Source organism: Bos indicus x Bos taurus, chromosome 11 (assembly GCF_003369695.1).
Source record: "Bos indicus x Bos taurus breed Angus x Brahman F1 hybrid chromosome 11, Bos_hybrid_MaternalHap_v2.0, whole genome shotgun sequence".
Lineage (NCBI taxonomy): Eukaryota > Metazoa > Chordata > Mammalia > Artiodactyla > Bovidae > Bos > Bos indicus x Bos taurus.
In genome coordinates this window covers 14,280,123-14,303,633 of record NC_040086.1, presented here as the reverse complement: position 1 = coordinate 14,303,633, position 23,511 = coordinate 14,280,123, and the positions used below count along the sequence as shown (strand labels likewise).

The window sequence follows — 23,511 nt, the reverse complement described above, 5'->3', positions numbered from 1 at the left end:
CTAATGGAAGGGCCCGGGACACGACGTTGGCTCCACGAAAGCCTTCGTCCATTCTCCGTCTGGCTGCTTCCAAAGTGCCAGCCTTGCGAAAGGGGCATCGCTGCAAGCCTAGCCAGGGCTGACCGCACCGGGATGGGAGGTAGGATGCAGGGGCGGGAGTCAAGCCCGAAGGGGCGGACGCGGGGTGGCGTCTAGCTCTCCATAAAGGGACCGTGGGGGCCTCGCTCTCTTCTGCGCTGCTAGCGGCCACTGGCAGGGAACACGGCGCAATGTCTGTTCGCTGCCAGCAGAGTCCGGTGCTTGCAGGCAGTGCCACTTTGGCCGCCCTGGGGGCACTGGTCCTGTACCTCGCGGAGCCCTCCGGCTACGGGAAGTACTCGGAGAACTTGATGCCGGTGGCTATCCGTCTGCCCGCCCGCGCCGCCTGGTTCCTGCAGGAACTGCCCTCCTTCGCGGTGCCCGCGGGGATACTCGCCGGGCAGCCCAGCTCTCTCCTGGGTCCGCCTGCGACTGTGCTTCTGGGCCTCTTCTGCGCACATTACTTTCACAGGTAGCGTTTTCCTTTGAGGGCGCGGAGTGGAGCGCACCTCCAGGCTCCCGGCGTCCAGGAGCGCAGCGCGCGGGGCGCCTGGAGGATCGCAGAGGGGAGGTGCGGGCGGCTGTAAGGAGCGTGGAGTGCGGGGCCAGGGGAGCATCTGACAGCGCCGGGGCTGCGGGCGGGACGCAGACTAGTGGAGAAGCGATCGCGGGCAGACGCCGCCTGCGCTCTCCACGGCTCCGAGCGCTTCTCAGGTCTGCTTCGAATCCTTTGACTTCGCTGGGGGAAGAGCGGGGCGGGAGGCGACTGGAAAGCTGTTGGCCCAGCGGTAACCTCTCCGATTCCGCGCGATCCCGTGTCACCTGTGGCGTCTTGCCCATCTCCCCTTCTCATTCCTTCTTCACCTTTTCTTTACAGGGTGCGGGGCGGCTGGTTTTGAGGTCTTGAGGGAGCCCAAGTATTGGCATGTAGCTCAGAGGCTCTGGATCAACTTATCTCGGCAGGGAGATGGGCAGAGCCAAACTTAAATGATGGGAAAGAGAATGCAATGGGAACCCCCGGGCCTGAGGAAGAGTCCCACTTCTCCTGGCCCACGGAAAAGGGACCGCGCTCACCACCAACTCGTTTCATGTTCCCCTGGTACATAAGTGTTAATGAATTGAAGTTAACTTAGAGCCCAAATGCTCTTCTGAATGAAAAAAATCCCAAGTTCAGGAGAAATTTGCCTTCTGGTCTGAGACGGAAAGAAGTAAAGAAACCGAGGGATTTCAGAATTTGGAGAAAGACTGCTCAAAAGAGACTCATAGGGGAAGGAACAAGCGCTTGATTCAGTTGCCCACCATGCCTAGTCATTTGCCACCTGCAGTCCCATTTAGCCCAGTCGTAACCTTGTGAGATATGCATTTACTGTGCCCATTTTATAGACAAAGGAACTGAGGCTGTTTAAGGTTAAGTGGCTGAATGAAGATGATACAGCTAGTGCCCAGCCAAATTAAAATCTAAGCCTGCGAAACTCCGTGGCTCAAGACCTTCCCACCATGTTAAACGGGTAGATACTCTGCAAGGAGAAAACAGAATTCATAGACAGAGAAAAGTTGCCAAACCAAACCAAGCACTGGAACAGAAGCACAGCCTTTTTTGAATAGAGAATTTATGGGATCAAAAAATCAAGGAAATCAAGGAAATCTAGGCATTAGGGTAAACAATTTGTCTCAAAGCTGAAAGGCATCATCCTCTCTCATAATGTATCATGAGGGGAAAGTGATGCCTCATTTTGGGAAAAGGAAGTGTCGAATAACAAGTTTTAAACTGTCTTTTCTTATAACCTCTTCTTATCCTCTGGATCTTTTTTATTGGTTAAGATTTGATATTTATGCAATTTTAACTGAATTCTCACTCTTCTAATAATTATTGCCAAGCAACCATTTTATAAATGGTTGTCCTTTCTGGATTTTATTTTACCCAGATTTGAGTTGTTTAATTTACACAGAAAGAAAGACATTAGATGCAGAAGGCTAGAGACCAGCTTTTGATTTCGCTTGTTTTCTGAAAGCATATTTAACAGAAAAAATGTGATTTTTATCAGAAAGTTACTTTTAGCACCATAAACAATATTTTTATGAGTTCATTTCATCTTGCAGTAAAGATTAGTGTTTTCTGACAATCCTTTTAACAAAGAATTTTAGACTTGTTTTTAAAGCCAAAAAGTACTTTTCCTTAATAAATTATGACAAGTACATTAAAAGAACCAAGGAAGTAATTACACATAAAATGAATATCGACATACTGTTCATCTTATTCAGGGGAAATTTAAAATGTAAGTAAAGGATCTGGGGACTAAGTCTGCCTGCAGGAAAATTCCCACTGAAAACACAACTTTGGGTGAATGAGTTGTCCCTAAGGAATGAAGATGTGCTGTTTTGTACATCATTCCCCTTGTGTGAACTCTTTGTTTGAGTCTGCTGGACTGTTGAATCTGTTATCATTTTGAGTGCTTACAAGGGGTTACTCCAAACACTATTTGAGTTATCTATAATCCTCATACCAGCCCATTAAGGAAGTTCTATTATCACCTCCATTTTCCAGGTGGGAAACTGGGGCCAAAAAAATGATTAAATAACTTGCCCAAGGTCACACAGTAACCAGGGACCTAGGATTTAGATCCATGGAGTTTGAATCCAGATCTCAGGCTCTTAGCTACCACGATAAACTGTTTTACATTTGTTCTTGCTGTCTTGTTCTTGCCCTTTAAAAAACTATGTTTAGGTTTAAAGTTATTTTTTAAGTTATAAAAATAATGAATGTTTACTATAGAAATTATGGAAAGTACAAAAGTAGAAAAATTGCGATAATTTCAGCACCTGAGTACATTAATTGTTAATGTTTTGGGACATTTCCATCAAGGCTTTAATTTTTATTGGTAGATTTTTACACATGCTTGCTATATGGAATATATATAGATTTTAGTTCTACCTGAGTACTGTTCATAATAAAAATTTCCCACATTATCATAGAATCTTTGTAAATATCATCTTAGTGGTTGCTTGTTATTTCACTTATCCTAAAAACAATAATTTACCTATCCATTAATTTATAGTTTTTGAAATAATTTAAATAATTTTTTTATTAAATGGGACAATTTGTCTTTTTGCCTAGCCTAGGCTAAATAAGGCTATGATGTACATTTTTGCATCTAATATTTTTTCAGAAGTCAGGACCATTCTCTTAGTCAGGATTCCCAGAAGTGGTTCAAAGATACGAGCATTTTGGCTTTAAGTTTTAGAAGTCATTTGGGTTGATAGTGAGGGCACATTAAAAAAAAAAAGCTCCAGACTGCCTTGGTTTTATCCTGTCCTGTACATAGCTATGACACAGAGAATATGATGGAGGGAGAAGTGTTCACAAGAAGGCTGGTTTATCTGTGGCTTAGACTCTTCTGCAAAATGTCCTTTGGGGACTATTCAGAAAGCAAATATGTCCCATAGGATAGAAGGTGAAACTCTTTGTACATTTCTCCATACAAGGATGACATACTAGAATGTGAATTTCACAAGGGCATAGGTGTTTGTCTCATTTGTTTAGGTTGTGTCTTGGTGTAGAAAGTGCCAGTACATAGCTGGTACTCACTAAAATTTGTTGAATGTGTGAATGAACTCTTCTTCTGACATCAGTAAAGGCAGTCAGAAATGTGGGAGAGCAAGCAATTACTTAGGAATCATTGCTGAGATTGCATGGCTAGGTCAACTCAGATCATTCTCTTCCCTTCACAATCTATTGTTGTAGATATTTGGATGGTTTAGCTACGTGGAAATGACTGCTGTGTAAGCATGTTGCCTAATCCCACGTCTAAAGTTGTTTAAAGTCAGAATTTTCTCACCTCTTGTTGACCTTGATTATAGCCTGGAACGATACTTTACCCCTACTCCCTGATTGATCATTTTGTCAACTTGCCATGGTGTTTCAGGCAATAGTCATCACACCACCTAAGCCTGGGGGAAGCTGAAGTTTTTTCAAGACTTGGGTGTGACCTTGGTGCTTAGACGAAAAAGAAAAATCTCTTTTCAAAAGAAGGTGACCATTTTGTAAAAAGCTGATGGCAGTTTGACCTTCCATGAGGCACATCCAGAAGCAGAGGGTAATGCACACATTAGAATCTATTTGAATTTGGAGAGAACTTTTCTGTAGTTTAGATGCTGAAACTAATGATGTTTTCTATTCAGCCAAGTACAACGATGGCTTCAGTAAGAGGTCTTTTTGCTTGATTGCTCAGTTCATCCTCCAGAGCATGAATCCTCCATCCTTCAAGACTCAGATCATCAGTTCCTCCAAGAAGCCTTCTCTGAGTCCTTTCTCCTTTTGTAAATCAAGATGTGGTACCATTCCTTGGGCTTTCATAGCAGCCAGGGTGGCCTTCCATGAGGCACTTCACACACTTGATCATAATTCTCTGTTTTAAAGAAATGTCACATCTGTCCAGGCTCCTCATTTTATAGAAGCAGACCACCACAGAGTTTAGTCAATTAGGGGCAAAGAAGGGACTGGAACTTGAGTCTCCTGTGCCCTGTCAGTGCTTCTCCAATCTCATGACCTGCACAGGTCTCAAATATTCAGAAGTAATCAAACCTTGTGAAGGAAATTAGTTATTGGCTGAAATCAGAACAATGATTAATGTGGACATTGGAAATCATCTTAACAAATCTCTCCTCTTACACACTGAGCAGAAAGGCCCGCGTGGAATAAACTGAATTCTTGTGGTCACTTAATCATGTGTTAAGGACATTCATGAGGCATAATTTGGATCAATTAAGATTAACTGAGAGATTCTTTAAAATGGGGGATCTTTAAAAGCAAGCTTTTTCTGTATAAAAGCTAGATAGTAGCTATTTTAGGCTTTGCAGTCATACAATCTCTGCTACAGTAGGTACTCAACTCTGCGATTGTAGCATGAAAACACAGACAGTATGTAGAGAAGTGAGTGTGGTAATGTTCTAGTAAAACTTTATTTACAAAAACAGGTAGTGGGCTGTATTTGGGCTGTGGGTCATATTTTGCCAGTCCTTCCTTAAGAAAACCATGAGTAGCATAGCTTTACATTTAGTTCTCTGTTAAATTCTATCATAAAATTGTGTTAAATCCTGTATAAAAGCAGTGGACATGGTCTAGGAAAATTCTGCTACCTTTTAATAGGAATTTGGTAGTAAATCTCATTTTCTGAGGATTCCTGGGTTCTGAGTCCTTTATTTGAACCTTTGTGGGAAATAGTAAGAGTCTTGGAGTTTACATTCTAAATGGGATGACCTCATAAGCACATCTGAAACATACACAGCTATGTTTGCCAGAGATGTAAACAAGTTTTAGAGATCTTGACCACTTTTACCATATTGAAGAAGGGACCAACTCCTTACTCATTTAAAGTCTAACTTAATGTCACTTAAAAAGAACAATCATGATAAGGAAATGGTGATCCCTGTTGGTGAAGTGATGTGTATGAAGTTACATGGTGAGGAAGGGGCAGAGTGGGGCTTGAACTTGGGTCTCCCAATTCTTTATCAGAGTTCCACGTGCTCAGAACTGTGCTAGGCCCTAGGGAGAACACACAAAAGAAGTACAATAGCTGGTCCTTGCCCTCCAGGAGGAAGGCCGGAAAACGCATCATGGTGTGTCTGACGCTCCATCTGGTGTGAAAGCTTGGTGGTAGCAATGTCAGTGTGAGAGGTCCAGGACAGGTGGGAAAACGCAAATTAAGCGACATGTGGACCATGGTCACGCTACTGAATGTGCTGAGGTCTCTGGTGCCTGTCTGAGTGTGCAGATGGGTGAGTGGGTTTTGAGGAAGCCCAATAAATAATGACACCCCTCTTCCCCACCCAAGTTCATAATCAACTAAGAGACCCAGGAATGAGGCAACTAGAGACAAATTACCACCCTTATTAGTGGTAAAGCTGGTTTGGGGCAACATAGTTTTCATTTTGGATCCTAACACTGCCCCTCAGAAACACTCAGCAACAACGATGGCTGAATACCACAGGCCTTACGCAGTACTGCCTGTTCTGGAAAGACAGCAGATTGAGAGAAGGCCTGAGCTGCAAACATTCCTTGAGAGGTCCTGCTTTCAAATTTATCATTTATTCCTCCTTTCCTGAGGGGAAATACGTGAGGGGGAGTGGAAAGGCCAGGAGGGATACTCAACTGAAGGGCTCTCAGTAAGCACGAGGGGAACAAGAATGTTTTCTGTTACCAGATAGACCATGAAAATTGTCTACCTATTGATTTTTGCCAGAGCCTGGCAACTTGGTCCTGGAATCTGGAGCACTTCCCATTTTGCTTTTTGACTCCTTGCCACATATGGCAATGGGGATATCAAAGGCTGGATTCAAGATGTTGAAAAAGTTGCTGCACTCAACCCAACAGCCTTTGAGGAGACTCAACTTAGCATAGGAGCTCTAAAGTTTAAAACCCTCTGAACTGGGGCCAGCAGTGCAATTTGCCTTCCCTTTGGTTATGGAAGGGGGATAAAGGAGGGAGAAACCAACATTTATTGAGCTCCGGGTGTTCCTGGAATTATGTTGTGTGTTTTATATCAGTTATCTCATTTTGTCCTTGAAACAATTGCTGTTATTAATGTGGTTTCACAAATAACTGCGCTCTGCCTGATTGTGGTGATTGGTGGGAGTGAAGGGGAGTGATGAGCAAGCACTTAGCTGGTCCTCAAATGATGGTCTATTCCCAGCTTTGTGAGTGGGAATGAGGTGTTCAGTCAGGGAAAGGGGGCTGTTTGGTAGCCTAGGACTTAAAATTGCCCTATGCGCCATGTGTGCTCCATCTTAGAATACTTCTCCTCTTTTTAATATCAAATCTCTCTTTTATCATGCCATAATATCTGATCCTACTATCCAAGCCTTAAATCAGTTCTTGACCATTTTCAAGATTCTCCCGTTATACTTACTTCATGTTGTCAAGGCTGATCCTAAAAGTTACTGTGAAGAAAGTAAGGCCATTTGCTTTTGACAGTTTTCCTATTTGACAATGAAAAATCCCAAATCCTTTTCTGCGTGCATTCTTTGTTTCTCGCTGCTGCCTCTATCTGTCCTCTTTCAACAGCAGCGCTGGTCTCACTTCAGTCTCCCAGTGAGTGTTCTTTACTTACTAAAAGTTCCCTATCTGATAAACAAATCTAAATACTAGTGTGTTAGGTCCTTTGTTTTCTTGTTATTGAATTTTGAAAATTCTTATATATCCTAGATACAAGTTCTTTACCAAATATGTGCTTTGCAATTAGTTTCTCCTGGTCTGCATGAGTTATCTTTTTTCATTCTCTTAACTGTATCTTTTGAAAAACAGAGGTTTTTAATTTTGATGAAGTCCAGTTTTTCTATTTCTTTTCATGCAATTAGATCTAAGAAACCTTTATCTAGTCTAAGGTCACATAGATTTTCTCTTATTTTCTTATAAAATATTTATTGCTTCAGGTTCTACATTTTTGTCTATGACCTATTTTGAGTTAATTTTTAGATAGGGTTAGAAATATGGATCAAAATTCTTTCTTTTACATATGGATAGCCCATTGTTCCAGTACCAGTTGTTAAAAATACTTTTCTTTCTCTAATGAAATTGCTCCTGCACCTCATAATATGAACAGATACTTTACTAAAGAAAACATATGAATGGCAAATAAAAACAGGGAAAGATGCTCAACATCATTAGTCATTCAGTTCAGTTCAGTTCAGTCACTTAGTCGTGTCCGATTGTTTGCAACCCCATGGACTGCGGCACACCAGGCCTCCCTGTCCATTGCTAGCTCCCGGAGTTTACTCAAACTCATGTCCTTTGAGTTGGTAATGCCATCCACCCATCTTGTCCTCTGTGGTCCCCTTTTCCTCCTGCCTTCAATTTTTCCCAGCATCAGAGTCTTTTCCAGTGATTCAGTTCTTTGCATCAGGTGGCCAAAATATTGGAGTTTCAGCTCTAGCATCAGTCCTTCCAATGAATGTTCAGGACTGATTTCCTTTAGGATGGACTGGTTGGATCTCCTTGCAGTCCAAGGGACTCTCCAGAGTCTTCTCTGACACCACAGTTCAAAAGCATCAATTCTTCAGTGCTCAGCTTTCTTTATAGTCCAACTCTCACATCCATACACACATACATACACATACAATCTCACATCTCACATCACGTAATGTGATCTCATATCACATTAGTCATTCAGTTCAGTTCAGTTCAGTCGCTCAGTCGTGTCTGACTCTTTGCAACCCCATGAATCGTAGCACGCCAGGCCTCCCTGTCCATCACCATCTCCTGGAGTTCACTCACACTCACGTCCATCGAGTTGGTGATGCCATCCAGCCATCTCATCCTCTGTTGTCCCCTTTTCCTCCTGCCCCCTATCCCTCCCAGCGTCAGTCTTTTCCAATGAGTCATTAGTCATTAGGGAAATGCGAATCAAACTACAATGGGATACCAGTATGTTTCCATTAGAATGGCTACATTAAAAAGACTGAATGTACCAAGTGCTACTGAGGAATGCAGAAGACTAGAACACTTATACATTGTTGATAGGAATGTAAAATGGCAGTCTCTTTGGAAAACATTTTGAAGTCTCTTAAACAGTTAAACATAAACATACCATGTGACCTGCCCATTCCATTGCTAGCTCTTTTTCCAAGCAACATAAAAGCATATGTTGACACAAAGACTTGTATACACATGTTTCTAGCAGCTTTATTTGTAGTAGCCCAAAACTGGAAACCACCCAAATGTCCATCAAAAAGTAAATGAGTAAATAAACTGGTATAGCCAAATAATCTAATACTACTCCACCATAAAAATGAATGAACTATTGATGTGAGCTACAAGGATGAAGCTCAGAATAATTGTTCTGGGTAAAGAAGCCAAGCAAAAAGAAGAGTGCATGCTTTATGACTCCATTAGTATACAACTCTGTGAAATCCAAACTCATCTATGGAACATGAAGTACATCAGTGATTTCCTGGGGACAAAGGGAGAGACAGAAGGATGAGATTATGAGGAGTATGAACAAAATTTTGGTGGAGATGGATATGTTCATTGTTTTGATGTCATGACAGTTTTAAAATTTATCAAACTGCATGCTTTAAATATGTGCAGTTGATTGTTAATTATATTTCAATGAAGATTAAAAAACCTATAGGTAGACCTAAGGAAAAACTGTGTGTATGTGTGGCCTTGTGTCACTGACAATTGTTTAGACTTTCTGTGAGGCGATGTTTAACAGTAGCTGAATAGCTGTTCACTTTCTTCCCCCAGGAATTTCACTTGGGGAGGATACTCAAGGGAAATAGTCCAAAAGAAAGAAACAATTTACATAAAATTATGGTGTTATGGTTCACAGCTGTAGAATACTGAAAGTTACTTAAATTCTCTACTATCAAGGGCTGATTGTAACTAATATGATTGAATATTATGTATACTTCAAAAATATTAGCTTCTTGGATCTGTGTCTGTGATGAAAATAAGTATAATGTATAAGATCATTTAGTGAAGAAATAGCGCAAAATGAATATGCTCTGAGAAATACCTGTCAACACTTATGAATTAATATATTAATTAAAGTGATGTGAATAGCTGATAATTTTGGTTTATAGATTTGCATGTAATATTTTCAAAGTGTTTAATTGTATAACTCTCACTATACCTAATAGAAGGAATAATACTGACATTATGAGATTTTAAGTTACCTTGCTAGCTATATAATTAAATGCCAGTGGAGATCAAGACATTTCTACAAGAATGGATAAACACAAGGTCCTACTGTATAGCACAAGGAACTATTGATATAAGCAATATGGTGTGATAAACCATAATGGAAAAAATATAAAAAAGAATATATATGTGTATAACTGAGTCACTTTGTGGTACAGCAGAAATTAACACAACACTATAAATCAACTATACTTCAATAAAATGATAAATTAAAAGGAAAGCTCTTTCTACAAATAAGCATTGCTTTGAGGGGAAGGTCACCACTACATGATCTCCCCCACTAAGCCACTAGGACATCACTAACTTCTGAAATTGTCATCTTTCATTTTGACCCTTTGAGTTAGGGTATTGAAGATTCCTTAAAATGCAGTTGTGTTTAAAGTTGTTGTTCTATTGCTCAGTCGCTCAATTGTGTCTGACTCTTTGTGACCCCATGGACCGCAGCACACCAGGCTTCCCTGTCCTTTACCATCTCCTGGAGCTTGCTGAAACTTATATCCAATGAGTTGGTGATGCCATCCAACCATCTCATCCTCTGTTGTCCCCTTCTCCTCCTGCCTTCAGTCTTTCCCAGCATCAGGTCTTTTCTAATGAGTCAGCTCTTCACATCAGGTGGCCAAAGTATTGAAGCTTCAACTTCAGCATCAGTCCTTCCAATTAAAAGCAGAGATTTTTGACATTTGGTTGAAATCTATCATATTGCTATTTGTCTCGCTGTTATTTGTTCATATTTTCCCTCTATCTTCCGTCTTTTGAAATGAGTGTTATTTTATTCCATTTTATATCACCATTTACTTTCAAGTGATATTATACCACTTCATGTATAGGAATATGAAATAATATACTTCCATTTCTCCCCTGTTGACCTTTATGCTATTGTGTTTGTTTTACTCCTATACATGCCATAAGAAGCTTCAACATATTGCTGTTATTTTTGTTTAAACAGTCAATTATCTTTTAAAGGGATTTAAATGATAAAATCATGTATTTGCCATTTCTGATGTTCTTTACTTTTGAACGTTGATCTATATTTCTATCTTATTTTTTATTTTGCCTGAAGAATTTAATTTTTTAGGACAGTTTTTTTCATATTTTGAATATCTGAAAATGTCTTTATATCTCCTTTGTTTCTGAAGGTATGTAATTCTAGATATAACATTTTAGATTGCAGCTATTTACTTTCAGTACTTTAAATATGTCGCTCCACTGTTATCTTGCTTACATCATTTCCAAAAAGAAACCTGTCTTTTTCCATATCTTTTTCCTCTTTTATGAAACTGTCTTACAAATCACTGATGCTTTTATCATTTTTTAAGATTTTTTTTCAGTGTGTTTCTTTTGGATAGTTTCTGTTGCTGTGTCTTCAAGTTTACAGTCTTTTATTCTGTGATATCTTATGTATTATTAATCCTGTTTCCAATCTCAGACATTACAGTTTCCATGTCTAGAAATTCGATTTTGGCCCTTTTTGCTATTTTCTATGTCTCTACTTAATTTTACATACATATGAAATACAATTATAATAGCTGCTTTAATGTTATTGTCGGGTAATTCTAACATCTGTGTTTTCCTGCTTCTTTGCATTTCTGGTAATCTGGACAGAGGAACTTGGTGCCTGGGGTCAGAAAGATCCAAACATGACTGAGCAACTAAGTAAGCTCGGCACATTGGAACTTGCTGGCTATTGCATATTTTTGTATTCCTATAAATATTCTTGAGCTTGGTTCTGGGTTGCAGTTAAGTTACTTGGAAGTAATTTGGCCCTTTCAGATCTTGATCTGATTTTCTAGGTACTTCTAGAAGAGTGCTAGTGCAAGGGCTAATTAATTCTCTCCTCTGATCCAAGGCCTTTTTGAGTACTCTACCCAGAGTCCCATGTATTACAAGTTTTTCATTCTGGCTGGTGGTAATGGGCTCTATTCCTGGACCATTGTGAATGACATCAGAATCCCTATAAACCTGGGCTACGGTATAAAGTCAAACAGCTAGAATTAGAAAACCACAGTTTTGTTTTTGCAAACAATGAGAAATAAAGGATACAAAATTGTAGCGTAGAGAAATGATGTATTTGTGTCCAACAGTGAACATGTCTTGTCCTTAGCTTAACTTAGTAAGCTTGCTCAACTTTGTACTTCGAGATGAAAACCACCCAATGTCACAATTTACAATTTGTTATTTTGGTCATGTTCATTTATCATGAGTGGCTGAGCAGGTGTGTTTACACAATGCCAAAACACACACCAAACCTGTCAACTTAAAAAGAAGAGATAAACTAGTTATTCAAATTAACTGATTAGCAGGTCAAGAGATCCATTTGCGTCTATTAGTATACTAAAATCTTGATCTTAGGAACAAACAAACATATAAATGAATAGGGTCAGTGGTCTGTAGCCTGTGTCTTTTAGGAGGTTGAACCTCAATGATGATTACTCTTTCTATCACTCAGAAGAACCCTCAGTTTCTTAAAACTTTGGTAATTAATTGGCTATTCAGACTGAACTTCTATTTTGATGTAGAGGCAGAAAGAAAGAGGAAAATTGAATGAATGAGCAATTCCAAGTTCTCTCAATACTACCAGGACAAAAATATTAAGAGACAATATAAACAGGAAACTTAAAAATGGTATACTGTTTCTTCATGAGCTGGTCATCTCAACATTTTTCATAATTTTAATATATCTATTGGATCATGACCATCAGATAATTCACACCAGATGACATTTGCAAGGGGTTGACAATGGGGCCTATCTGTTCTGGAATTTTTCCCATGGTACAACCCTTATGAAAAATGATCAACCATTCTACCGCAGGGGGAAAAAAGTAGTTTTATTGAATTGAGCCCCTTAAAAAATACTAGATTTTGCAGTCTAATTTCTCTGTGTGTACATTTGGAGAAACCAAAACATCTGGTCACTGCCAATTTGAAAAGTTTGTTAAATTTGCTATTGGAGGTTATGAAGTCAGTGGTTTTTAACCCTGGCTACACATTGGAGTCATCTGGGGGCGACTCTTAAGTGCTGCCAAGGCTCCCAATCCTATGCCCTTGATTCTGTTATTTATCTTCAGTGTGCCTCTTTACCTTTAGCATTGGGTGATTTGAATATGCAACCAGAGGTGACAGCCTCCAATGTAGACAAATTCCCGTGAAACTGGCATTTTTTTTCATACAGTGAATGCAATAGAGCAAAGTGCTCGAGAACATAAACTCTGGAAATAGTTCCATCTGGACTTGGATCTCAACTGTGATATATCATAGCTGTACCAACTGGGGCTAGTTTAATCTCACCGTGCCTTAGTTTCCTCATCTGCACAATGAGGATAATTACAACACTACCTATCTCCTAGGGTTGCTGTAAAGATTAAATGAGTTAATATGTGCAAAGTACTTAGAACAGTACCTGGAGCATAGTAAGCACTGTATAAATATTAGTTGTATGTGGTTCTTTGCTGGCAGTTCCCTTACAGGAAGTCTGAACTGAAATTAACTTCAGTGACCTAATATTACTCTAACAAGGTCACTAGTTCCCTGTAGTTGCTATAATAAATTACCACAAACTGGCTGCCTTAAAACAACAGAAATTTTTTCTGTCATCACTCTGGAGGCCAGAAGTCTGAAATTTTTTTCTCCTGTCCTTTTGGAGGCCAGAAGGCATCAGCTGGGTTCCCTGTGGAATCTCTAAAGGGACATCCTTCCTTGCCTTGTTCAGCTTCAGCAGCTGCCTACATTTCTTGAGTTATCTATGTTCTGTCTTCACAGTGCCTTTTTCTCTGGGTATCTTTCTTCTCTTTTTCTGCTCCTTGTGTAAGGATATGTATGATGGCATTTAGCATCTATTCAGATTATCCAGGATAGCTTCATCTTCTCAAGATCCTTAATTTAATCTCATCGTTTGCCATATAAGATTATTCACTCTTTTGCTATAATGAAGTAATAGTCACAAGTTCTGGGGATTAGGGCATAAACATATTTTGGGGGCCAGCCTTCAAACCACAGCACAAGGTCCATAATTAAACATAAGCTTGGATGGAATGCACCATGGGCTCATTCTGTATTTAGTCACTTTTGCACTTGACCTGTACTTCCCACTCTCTAAGATGTCCAAAACCATTACTCACATTGACAGGTGTCATCTGAGTCTATAGACAAGTGACTGTTCATCATTTCTTGGGAAGCACTTGGGGAAGTAGGCCAAGGGCTCAGAGGACTGGTTGGCCTATGCTCTTTGGCATTCAGAAAGGCTCCTACAAGGAAAGGCCTCTTGGTGAGTTCTGCTCCAAGAAAATAATTTTGGGGAAACTCTGTTTTATGATCAAATGCAACTCAAAACCTTCACCAATTCTGGTTTTAAATCTGGAAAAGTTTGATGCTCGTTTTACAAGAGAACAGTGTGGTGTTGCATTAATCAGGCTCCTTCAGTTTCAAGTGACAGGAAATTCAAGTAGGTTTAAGTAAAATCTGAATTAGTTACCTTTCATGACTGGAAAATTCTAACTTCAGGTCCAGATTGATTTAGTGGTTCCAAAGATACCATCAAGATCTGGTTTCTCTCTGTAGCTGTTGGCTCTACTTCTTTTACTGGCTCTGTTTTCAGAAAGGCTGTCATTTGGTGGTAGCAAGACAACTGTAGCACCTAAGAGTGTATATCCTCCATGGGGTCGCAAAGAGTTGGCCATGACTGAGCAACTCGGATCCAGGGCATATGGAAAAGAAGAGTTTTAGAAAAATCATAAGCAAAACCTTTTTGGAGTTTATATGCCCATCTCTGAAATAGCCAGTGTAATAGGGTTATCCTTGTTCTGATTGGCTGAGAATGGACCTTTTCACAGAGTAAGATGGGAAGGAAGTGGGTCCCTGGTGGAGAACCAGGGTAGTTACCTAAGGAGGAAGAATGAATGTTGGGTGGCAGATGCAACAAATGACTACCAGAGATGCAACAAGATCCTTGGACTAAAATGACTGAAAAACCAAACAAGGATTCTTTTGAAGGGCATGTGGAATTTTTTTCCAATTGGATATTTTGATCTTAATTTTCCTTTCCAGTTAGAAATGAGTGAGTTGTTTTGAAGCAGAAGACCCTCTTTTAAATCTCATCTCTGCTGTTCCTTTGTAACTGTGTGGCCTTAGGGAAACTACCACACCTCTGTGAACTTCGTATTCTTCACTGGCCTAGCAGTAGTAACACACACACACACACACACACACATGCACACTCAGAATAAATGCCTTCTTCTCAGGACATCAGGGTGCATTAACAGAATAAGCCTACCTGAACACAATCTGATTAGTATCAAAAAAACATCTGCCCCAGTAATTCTTTCTGTGGCCTTGAAATATGTCTGAAATCCTACCATTCAAGTATTTTCTTTGGTTTAAAGCAGCGTATCTCCAGAGAGCTAGGTAAAGAATTCCAAGCAATTTTGAAAAGTTCCAAGGAAAGGTAACAGGAAATCTTGTGTCACTGACTGCTCTTTATCTGCCATATTAGAGCAGATGAGCCAGAGAAAGCCACCTGTGAGATGATTTTTGTTACCACTTGCAAGGCAATCATTAAGACCTTGAGAAATATGCTTTCTCTGTCCTTCCACATCTATTTTAGGATTCTTGTCTCACTGTTTCTCCTTTCACTCAGGCAGGGCCTTCATGTTCTCTAGGGATACCCAATGCCATAGGGAGCCTCCACATTGAAAAGCTCTATCTAGAATTCTCCTTCCCCCAAGTGTCTCAGGTTGTGAAATGACCTCTCTTCTCCATAATTACAATTCTCATTTTCACACTGGAGCTGATGTGAGGTAGGGTGAGTGGCATCTGATTACTGTTTGTTAAAGTGTTTATGCAAAGCATGAATGAGGGACAGGCTCAACTTTCTTTCGGGGATAATATTGATATTTCATCTTCTATTTTGGTATAAGAGTTTTTGAGAAGGATACTTGGGTCTTTTTCCTAGTCACCTAGAATCAGTTGCAAATGTACTCATGCTGCTAAGTCGCTTCAGTCATGTCTGACTCTGTGCGACCCATAGACGGAAGCCCACCAGGCGCCCCGCCCCTGGGATTCTCCAGGCAAGAACACTGGAGTGGGTTGCCATTTCCTTCTCCAATGCATGAAAGTGAAAAGTGAAAAGGAAGTCGCTCAGTCGTGTCCGACTCTTAGCGACCCCATGGACTACAGCCTACCAGGCTCCTCCATCCATGGGATTTTCCAGGCAAGAGTACTGGAGTGGGGTGCCATTGCCTTCTCCAAATGTACTCATAACAGGTGCTAACTCCCACTTCTGAGAGATTATTGCCCATAGGTTTTAGGTGTCATTTAGAAGAAAATAGGAAGTAGAGCACCCTGAGAGAGTGGGACAAAAGAATGGGAGGTGTCAAGAAAAGAACTGGAAAGAAAAGATTTGAGACTGGGGAATTTGCAGGAAAAATAAATCTTTTGGGATATGGCCATGTATGTCTGTGTCATGCGTGTCTGGAATCCTGAGAATGGAGGAGAAAAGGGGAAGCAGCAGGAGAGGGACCCACAGGGGATATGCTATGAGCAGACAAAGACTAGGGCTCAAAGATCATTTTTACATTGGTCTTAGGCTGGCCCTTGGCTTTATACAGAGACACTCTAATGATATATTTCCTTGGTTTGGAAAGAAACACTTAGCCATTAAGTTCTAATATGTGCCAGTTACATTAATCGTACTGTTTCTTTCAACAACCTTCTGAGGCTGGTTGTTATTAGCCTCCTTTTATAAATGGGAAACTGAGGTTCAGAGGAGTTAAGTTGCCAAGATCATTGTGGTAGTTAAAAAAATATATCTCTAAATTTTTTTGATGTGACTTCCTTGAACAGTTGGTACCAAAGAGATGGTTATGCAAGAGTTCTTTATGTATTCTAAATTCTAGTTCTTTGTAGGATATGTGGTTTGCAGATATTTCCCCCAGTTGTGTAATTTGTCTTTTCATTCTCTTAACAGGGTCTTATGAAAACCAAAACTTCAAAACTTTTTGGTGCAGTCCAGTTTATGAATTTTTACTTTTATGGATAATTCTTTGGGATGTTCTATAGAGACAATCGATGGACATGAGTTTGAGTGAACTCTGGGAGTTGGTGATGGACAGGGAGGCCTGGCGTGCTGCGATTCATGGGCCTGCAAAGAGTCAGACACAAATGAGCAACTGAACTGAACTGAACTGATAGAGACAATCATGTCATTTTCAAACAAGAACAATTTTATTTCTTCCCTTCTGATCTGTATGTTTTTTTTTTTTCTTGCCTTATTGCTCTGATTAGAATTTCCAGCGCTTTGTTAAATGGGAGTAGAGAGATAAGACATCCTGTCTTCTTTATGATCGCAGAGGGAAAACATTTAGTCATTGATCATTAAGTATAATGTTAGCTGTAGATGAACTTTATCAAGTTCAGAAAGTTTCCCTTTATTCCTATTTCTCAGTGTTTTTATCATTAATGAGGGTTGAATTTCATCAACTTTTTTTTACAATGATTGATATGATCATAATATTCCTTTTATTTTTCTGTTAAAAAGTTGAATTGCATTGATTGATTTTGAATATTGAACCAGTCTTGCATCCCTGGAATAAATCTTACTTGCTTGATCATGTTGTATAATTATTTTTATATATTGTTGAATTCTATTTCTTAATAGTTTGTTAAAAATTTTCGTGTCTGTAATCATGGGTTTTAGTAGCTTGTAATACTTTTTTCTTTGTACTGTGTTTGTCTGGTTTTTGTGTTAGAGTAACATTAGCCTTATAAAGTGAGAAGATTGAGCAGAATTAGCATTAAATTATTTTTAAATGTTTGGTAGAATTCTCTAGTGAAACCATCTGGACCTGGATTTTTTTTTTTTTTTGAGGAGTTTTAAAGTTATGAATTAAATTTCCTTAATAGCTATAAGGCTAGTCAAATGGTCTATTTCATTAGGGCAAGTTATGATAGCTTGTGTCTGTCAAGGATTTAATCCATTTCATCTAAACTGTCGAATTTATGCATGTATCATGGCTTTCCTGATAGCTCAGTTGGTAAATAATCTGCCTGCAATGCAGGAGACCTTGGTTTGATTCCTGGATCAGGAAGATCCGCTGGAGAAGGAATAGGCTACCCACTCCAGTATTCTTGGGCTTCCCCTGTGCTCAGCTGGTGAAGAATCAGCCTGTAATGTGGAAGACCTGGCTTCAATCCCTGGGTTGGGAAGATTCCCTGGAGAAGGGAAAGGCTGCCTGCTCCAGTATTCTGGCCTGGAGAATTGCATGGACTGAATAGTCTATGGGGTTGCAAAGAGTCAGACAAGACTGAGGAGCTTTCACTTTCACATAGTTATTCATAGTATTTCATTAATATCCTTTTAATGTTTGCAGGTTCTGTTTCTTTCCTGATTATGTTTCTTTTCTCTTTATTAGTCTCATTAAAGGTAAATTTTATTCATATTTTCAAAGAATTCATTTTATTGCTATTTTAATATTTTGAATTTTATTGATTTTTTGCTCTTATCTTTATTATTACCTTCCTTGGGATTTATCATGCTCTTTTTTTCTAGGATTTTAAAGTAGGGGTTTTGAGACCTTTCCTATTTTCCATTGTATGTATTTAGTACTACAAAATTTTCTGTGAGCACTGGTGAGATGTGGCCAGATTCTGGAAATATTTTGAGGTAGAGTTAATAGGATTTGCTAAAAGATTCTATGTAGATTATGAGAGAGAAAAAGAGAGAGAGAAGGGGAAGAAGTCAATGATGATTCAGTGTCTTCAGTCCAAGCAAGTGGAAGAATGAACTGAGATGGGGCAGGTTCAGGGGTGTGCAGGTTTTGGGATGAGTGGGGAATCAGGGGTTTGGGTGTATTAAATTTATGAAATCTTTTCAACTAAATGTCTAATAGGGAGTTGGCTATATGAATCTGAGTTTAAGGACTGCAGACATCCAGCCTGGAGGCATACATTTGGGAATTGTCATGTTATAGATGATAATATTAATCAAAGGTATGAGTCTAGATGTGATCATATCTGCTACTACTGCTACTGCTAAGTCACTTCAGTCGTGTCCGACTCTGTGTGACCCCATAGACAGCAGCCCACCAGGCTCCCTCGTCCCTGGGATTCTCCAGGCAAGAACACTGGAGTGGGTTGCCATTTCCTTCTCCAATGCATGAAAGTGAAAAGTGAAAGTGAAGTTGCTCAGTTGTGTACGACCCTCAGCGACTCCATGGACTGCAGCCTTCCAGGCTCCTCCATCCATGGGATTTTCCAGGCAAGAGTACTGGAGTGGGGTGCGATTGCCTTCTCCGGTGATCATATCTACAGGGCTATAAATAAAGACAGAAAGAGTCTTTAGCCCTGGGCCACTCCACTAATTAAAAGACAAGGGACTGAAGAGAAACCAGCAAAAGAAAATGAAGAGAAGTCAGTGAGATAGGAGAAGAATCAAGAGAAAGTGGTGTGCTGGAAGCTGAATGAAGACAGTGTTTCCAGAAGGATGGAGTGATCAACTTGTCAAATAAGACAGCTGAAAATTGGCTCTTGGAACTGAAAATATGGAGGTCTCTGGAGGTCTCACCAAGATCAGTTTCTGTTGGGGAGAGGAAGGACAAAAGGAGGAACAGACATAGAGATGGCAAGTATAGACAACTCTTTTGAGGAGTTTTGCTGTAAAAGAAAGCAGGAAAATGGGGTAGTGGATAAAGGGGGAGATGGAGTTGAGGATGGAGTTATTGCTGTACATAACAGTACATATATACATGGAAGCCTTGTATTTTATATATAGAATTTGAATTCATTTTGATTGACAATGAAATCTAAAATTTCATAAGTGAAAAGTCTTCAATAGGCTTGATAATCTCAGCAATAGCACTTATGTTTGAAGAAGACTTAGTTAAATATGAGATGGTCTATGCAAGATGTATAATTTTAAAGTTTTTTCTTTAGTTTAATTTGAATGTGCAGTTGCAGTTAACCCTTTCCAATAAGCATCCCCCCAAATGAATATTTGCTTAGCAGTGATAGAAAACTTTATATTTACATAGTGCTTATCAGACTTTGATTCAGAACAAACACAGAGGAATGAACATTTACAATAAAAAGTGTAGGAGGGAATTAAAGTGAAGAGGTTCCAAACCCCAGGGAAACTGAGTCTCAGGTCATGCCAGGATCTGAAGGTAAAACTCCCCTGCAAACCTCCACAGCACTAATGCTCAGCCTCCTGGGTGTTCTCTCCTCCTCTCTTCGTTGTTCTTAGCACATTCTGCACTGAAACTCTCATTTTAGACTGCTCCCAGCTTTCCAAGAGCAAAGTTTTTCCAATCAGAATGATTTGATTTGTTCTCCAGGACTCCTGGGTTTCCAGAGCTTTTTGCCCGTGCGGCTAGGCTGCATTTACCAGTCACTGTTGCAGCTGGGTGGTGCCAAAGGAATGAAAGTGGGATTAATATATGCTACTTCTAGTCTGCAGCCTGGCCCTTAAGAAAACCTTTACACAATTCTCCATGCTGTTTCTGTCTGCTGGCCAGAGGAAGAAGATGCCTTGAAAGAGCCTGGATCCTCAATGATTATGGAGCAGAGTATTGTGAACAGCACTGTGCTATGACACAAGCAAGGAATGAGCTTTTAATATGTGGAACCTCTTGGGAGTTGTTTCTTATAGTAGTGAGCCTGTCCTGAGTAATATGTACTCCTTTGGATGAAATGTGATTGAGTATTGACTTTTTGTTTAGATTCTTAGAAAGTTCAGACGGGGTCATACGTGGTTTAAAGAGTGGATGCATGGTTTAACTTGGAAAATGGCTGTGTGCACTATGTCCTGGGTTTTCAAAAGGCAAGGACTTTGCCTTTGGGCCTGTTTTGGGGGTATTGATGGCACTTACAGTGCCACATTGGGAGGCCAACAACTTTTTCTTTTAATAGCCTTTAGAACCACTATACATACACATGTATCATTATAGTTTTGATGAAGTCCAATACATCTATTTTTTTCCTTCTTGGCTTTTGAAGGATCATTTTCTCTGGTAAAAAATTGTTTGACAGTTGTTTTTTTGTTTTTTTTTTGTCAGACTACTGAATATTTCTTTCCATTGCCTGCTTGCCTTCATGATTATTCTATTGAATGCGATGAGTTTCTTCTCTATTGCTGTTTTCAAGATTCTCTCTTTGGCTTTCATCAGTTTAACCATGATATACATAAACTTTGGTATCTGTAAGTCTATCCATGTGGCATTCACTGAACTTGGATGTGTTGATTAGTGTTTGTCATCAAATTTAAAAGTTTTTGGACATTACTTCTTCAAATATTCTTTCTGCCCCTTTGTCATTGTTCTCTCTGTGTCCTACAGATTTCTGAACCTCTGTTTATTTTTCTCTATTCCTCAAACTGGAATAATTCAATTAAACTGTCTTCAACTTCATTGATTCTTTCTTCTGCCTGCTCAAGTCTACTGCTAAGTCCCTCTAGTGAATTTTTCATTTCCGTTGTTATACTTTTCAACTTCAGATTTTTATTTGGTTCCATTTTATAATTTCTAACTCTATTGGTATTCTCTATTTGATAGTCTCTCATTCTTATAAATTCATTTAAGTCTTTAGACATGGTTTCTTTTAGCTCTTTGAACATATTTAAAATAATTAATTTAAAAATTTTGCCTAGTAAATCCAGTGTCTGGTCTTCTCAGAGACAATGTTAGTTGGTTGCATTTTCCCCAATGAATGGCTCATAGTTTCTTGTTTCTTTGAATGTTCTGTAGTTTATTGTTGAAAACTATAATACTATGTAACTACTCTGGTAATCAAATTCTCTCTGCCTCCTAAGGTTTTTTGTTGTTACTGTTTGCCTAGTAGCTTTTCTGAACTTATTCTTTGAAGCCTTTGTCCTCCTTGATGTGGCTGAAGTCACTACTTGGTTTTCTTAGTGACTAGTTAATGATCAGTGACTAGTTAATGATTTTCTAAAATACCTGAAACCAAAGTCTCCCAGTTTTTGCCAAGATCCTCTGTGTGCATCTTAGAGAAGTCCTTTAACAACCACCCATGTAGTTTACAATTCTGCTTTGGCTTCACTTACTACTTGCTCAGGCCTCAAAGTCAATCAGAAGTGAGAGCTTAGGAAATTTTCAGGTCTTTTAAAAAATATTTATTTATTTATCCACGGCTATGCGGGGTCTTCACTGCTGCACGTGGGCCCTCTTGAGTTGCAGGGAGCAAAGGTTACTTGCAGTGGCTTCTCTTGTTGCAGAGCATGGGCTCAGTAGTTGTAGGCTTCATTGCCACGTGGCATGTAGAATCTTCCCTAATCAGGGATCGAACCAGTTTCCTCTGCATTGGCAGTTGGATTCTCAACCACTGAAACATCAAGGAAACCCCAAGTCTTCTTTTAAGCATATGCATGATAATGTATGATATTATGAAAGCTCCTATGGGCATCTCATTTCTCAGTCTTTCTTTTTACGCTTTTTGATTAGTCTAATATTGTCCCATCTGTTATCCACTGCTGCAGGCCACTGTGGTGCTAAAATATTTTAAAAAACACTCCCCAAACCCAGAAACTTTTAGCACTGGGTAAGTCTGAGTGAGGGGGACTAAAAATAAGTCTTTTGAGTGGAATCATCACAAGGGAACCACCAAACAAGTAAGATAATGACTTCTCTTTGGAAGTGAGGCTCTGAAAGACCTCAAGCCCTGTTTTGCTGCCTCCAAACCCAGGAATGGATGCTGTTACTTTTCAAGGCTGTGCAGAGCTGGAAAGGGGAAGATGGGATTAAGGTCAGTTAAAAATACCACAAAGCTTGTTATCCTTCCTGAGATTCAATCTTTTTCTTACTCTTTCTTACTTACTTACTTTCTTACTCTTTCTTACTCTTTCTTGCTCCCTGTGTTGCTGCAAGCCTTGGTTGGTACCCAGAGCTCTTGAACAGTGTGGCTGTTAGGGGCACTGATCCTCCAAGCAATTGAAAATCCATGCATAACTCATAGGCAGTCCTCCATGTCCACAGTTCCCCAGTACATGCCCTTCCTCCTTATCTGAGGTACTGCATCCATGAATTCAACCAACTTTACATAGTGTGGTACTGTAGTATTTCTAGTGAAAAAAATTTGTAGGTGAGTTGACCCAGGCAGTTCCCACCCCCATTGTTCAAAGGTCAACAGTATTTCTAACATTTGGGAGTGTGTGTTTAACAAGTTGGTTTTAAAGTTCACATGAAGAATGAACAATGAAGGGCATCTTGAAAATCATTAGGAAGAGTAATGATATAAGAATAGCCCCAGCTAGTATTAAAACATATTTTGTTTTAAAAAAGATTTATTTATTTATGTATTTGTGGCCACACTGGGTCTTTGCTGCTGCATACAGGCTTTCTCTACTTGCGGCCAGCAGGGGCTACTCTTCGTTGTGGTGTGTGCCCTTCTCATTGTGGTGGCTTGTCTTGTCATGGAGCATGGGCTCTAGGTGCATGGGCTTCAGTAATTGTGGCACACAGGCTTAGTTGCTCTTTGGCATGTGTGGGATCTTCTCAGACCAAGGATTGAACCTGTGTCCCCTGAACTGATGGGCTTTCCTGGTGCCTCAGATGGTAAAGAATCTGCCTGCAATGCAGAAGACCCAGGTTCCATCCTTGAGTTGGGAAGATCTGCTGGAGAAGGGAATGGCTACCCACTCCAGTGTTCTTGCCTGGAGAATTCCATGGACAGAGGAGCCTGGTGGGCTACTGTCCATATTGTCCGTGGGATCACAAAGAGTTGGACTTGATGGAGGA

General features: G+C 39.8%; 1 protein-coding gene across 1 annotated transcript in view; it reads left to right on the top strand.

The window, feature by feature from the left end:
- The first annotated feature begins 269 nt into the window (after window positions 1-269).
- SRD5A2 (steroid 5 alpha-reductase 2) overlaps window positions 270-23,511 on the top strand; it is a 48,730-nt gene continuing 25,488 nt past the window's right edge. The window contains exon 1 of the mRNA XM_027554953.1: window positions 270-550. Coding sequence (XP_027410754.1) covers window positions 270-550 — 281 coding nt within the window. The remainder of the gene's footprint in view (window positions 551-23,511) is intronic.